General features: G+C 36.7%; 1 protein-coding gene across 1 annotated transcript in view; it reads left to right on the top strand.

Moving 5' to 3' along the window:
• Positions 1–1,969, top strand: part of LOC118479194 (peroxidase-like) — a 14,973-nt gene that overhangs the window by 3,775 nt on the left and 9,229 nt on the right. Inside the window, exons 5-6 of the mRNA XM_035973929.1 lie at positions 81–287; positions 1,632–1,802. Of these exons, the coding sequence (XP_035829822.1) occupies positions 81–287; positions 1,632–1,802 (378 nt within the window). The remainder of the gene's footprint in view (positions 1–80; positions 288–1,631; positions 1,803–1,969) is intronic.

Here is a 1,969-nt window from a genome sequence, read left to right as displayed (position 1 = left end):
TCTATCTATCTATCTATCTATCTATCTATCTATCTATCTATCTATCTATCTATCTCTCTATCTATCTATCTCATGACCAGGAAGCCCGGAAGATCAACGCTGCCCTCCATCAACACATCACATACAACGAGTACCTGCCTTCCTTCCTCAATGATGCGACACTGTTGACCTATCGATTACGTGTCGGGGATTACCGATACAATCCCAAAGTCGATCCCAGCGTCTCCAACGCGTTCAGCACTGCTGCTTTTCGTTTCGGTCATTCACAGATTCAGACAAAAGTGAAAGTAAGTCCGTCTTTTTGTTTGTGTATATAATATATAATTATGTTGGAGTGTTTTTATGTGTACGTTTGTCCATGTGTCTGTCGGTTTTCGGGTGGCTGTTGGTCTGTCTGTGTGTATTTTTAAGTAACTGATTAACTAAGTAACTAAGTAACTAATTTATTAACCAACAACGAAACTAACTAACTAACTAACAAACTAACTAACCAACTAACTAACAAACCAACCAACGAACGAACGAACGAACGAACGAACCAACGAACGAACGAACGAACGAACGAACGAACGAACGAACTAACTAACTAACTAACTAACTAACTAACTAACTAACTAACTAACTAACTAACTAACTAACTGTAAAGTTACCTGGCGGTCCGATGAGTCGGGTCTGTCAGGGGGCCCCCGTCCAAGATAAGTGTTGCCTTGTCGTGGTCCTGAGTCCGACTGAATATCTCAGTGAGTCTCTCAGACGATCTCCGCGTATTTCCCGCGGAACCCTTGACGTCATCCAAGGGCGTGCCACTCCCTTTATTATCTTGTCCCCACAGTAAAGATAAGAGTCATGTCCCTTGACATAGAAACTAACTAACTAACTAACGTATCAACTTAAGAAAGAAAGAAAGAACGAACGAAAGAACAAACGAACGAACAAACAAACGAAGGAAGTGAATAAAACGGTAAACAAATACATAATAGAAGTATAGATCAATAACATAACATAACATAACATAACATAACATAACATAACATAACATAACATAACATAACATGACATAGTATGGCATAACATAACATAATACAACATAACATAATATAACATAACATAACATAATATAACATAACATAACATTTCATGACATAACATAGCACAACATAACATAACATACCATAAAGTAACACAACATTATATAGCATAACATAACATAGCATAGCATAGCATAACATAACACAATGTAACATAACATAACATAGCATGACATAAAATAACATAGCCTAACATAACATAACATAACAATAAATGACATAACATAGAATAATATATCATGAAATAACATAACATAACATAGCATAACATAACATTATAACACAACATAACTTAACATGCCATAACATAACATAACATAACATAACATAACATAACATAACATAGCATAACATAACATTATAACACAACATAACTTAACATGACATAACATAACATAACATAACATAACATAACATAACATAACATATAACATAACATAACATAACATAACATATCACAACACAACCTAACATAACAAGCTATAATACACACCTCGACACTTGTCTCGTCCCTCACTTCTGCTTGTCCTCTTCTGTCCTCAGGTGGGAAGAGACGAATTCAAGATGGAGAACACTTTGATGAGGCCCCACCTGGTGCTCACCCGCCTGGATGAGGTGGTGGAGGGGTTAGCGTTCACACAGGCCGAGAACGCCGACCAGTTCTTCGTGCGAGCCATCACCGACAGACTCTTTGAGAAGGATAGGAGGAAGCGGGTACGAACGAAACGGAAAAAAAATGTGTATTATAGTTGGGGTTTCGTTTTGTTGGGGTTGTTTTTTTTGTTTTTTTTAACATTTTGTTTTGTTTTGTTTCTTTGTGTGTTTGATTGTTTATTAGTTTGTAAATTGTTTGCTTTCGGTTCTTGTTAGTGGGGGGGGGT

This window comes from Aplysia californica, unplaced genomic scaffold, assembly GCF_000002075.1.
Source record: "Aplysia californica isolate F4 #8 unplaced genomic scaffold, AplCal3.0 scaffold00036, whole genome shotgun sequence".
Classification (NCBI taxonomy): Eukaryota; Metazoa; Mollusca; class Gastropoda; order Aplysiida; family Aplysiidae; genus Aplysia; species Aplysia californica.
Note: the sequence above shows the minus strand (reverse complement) of the source record. Positions and strands in the feature narration are given on the sequence as shown.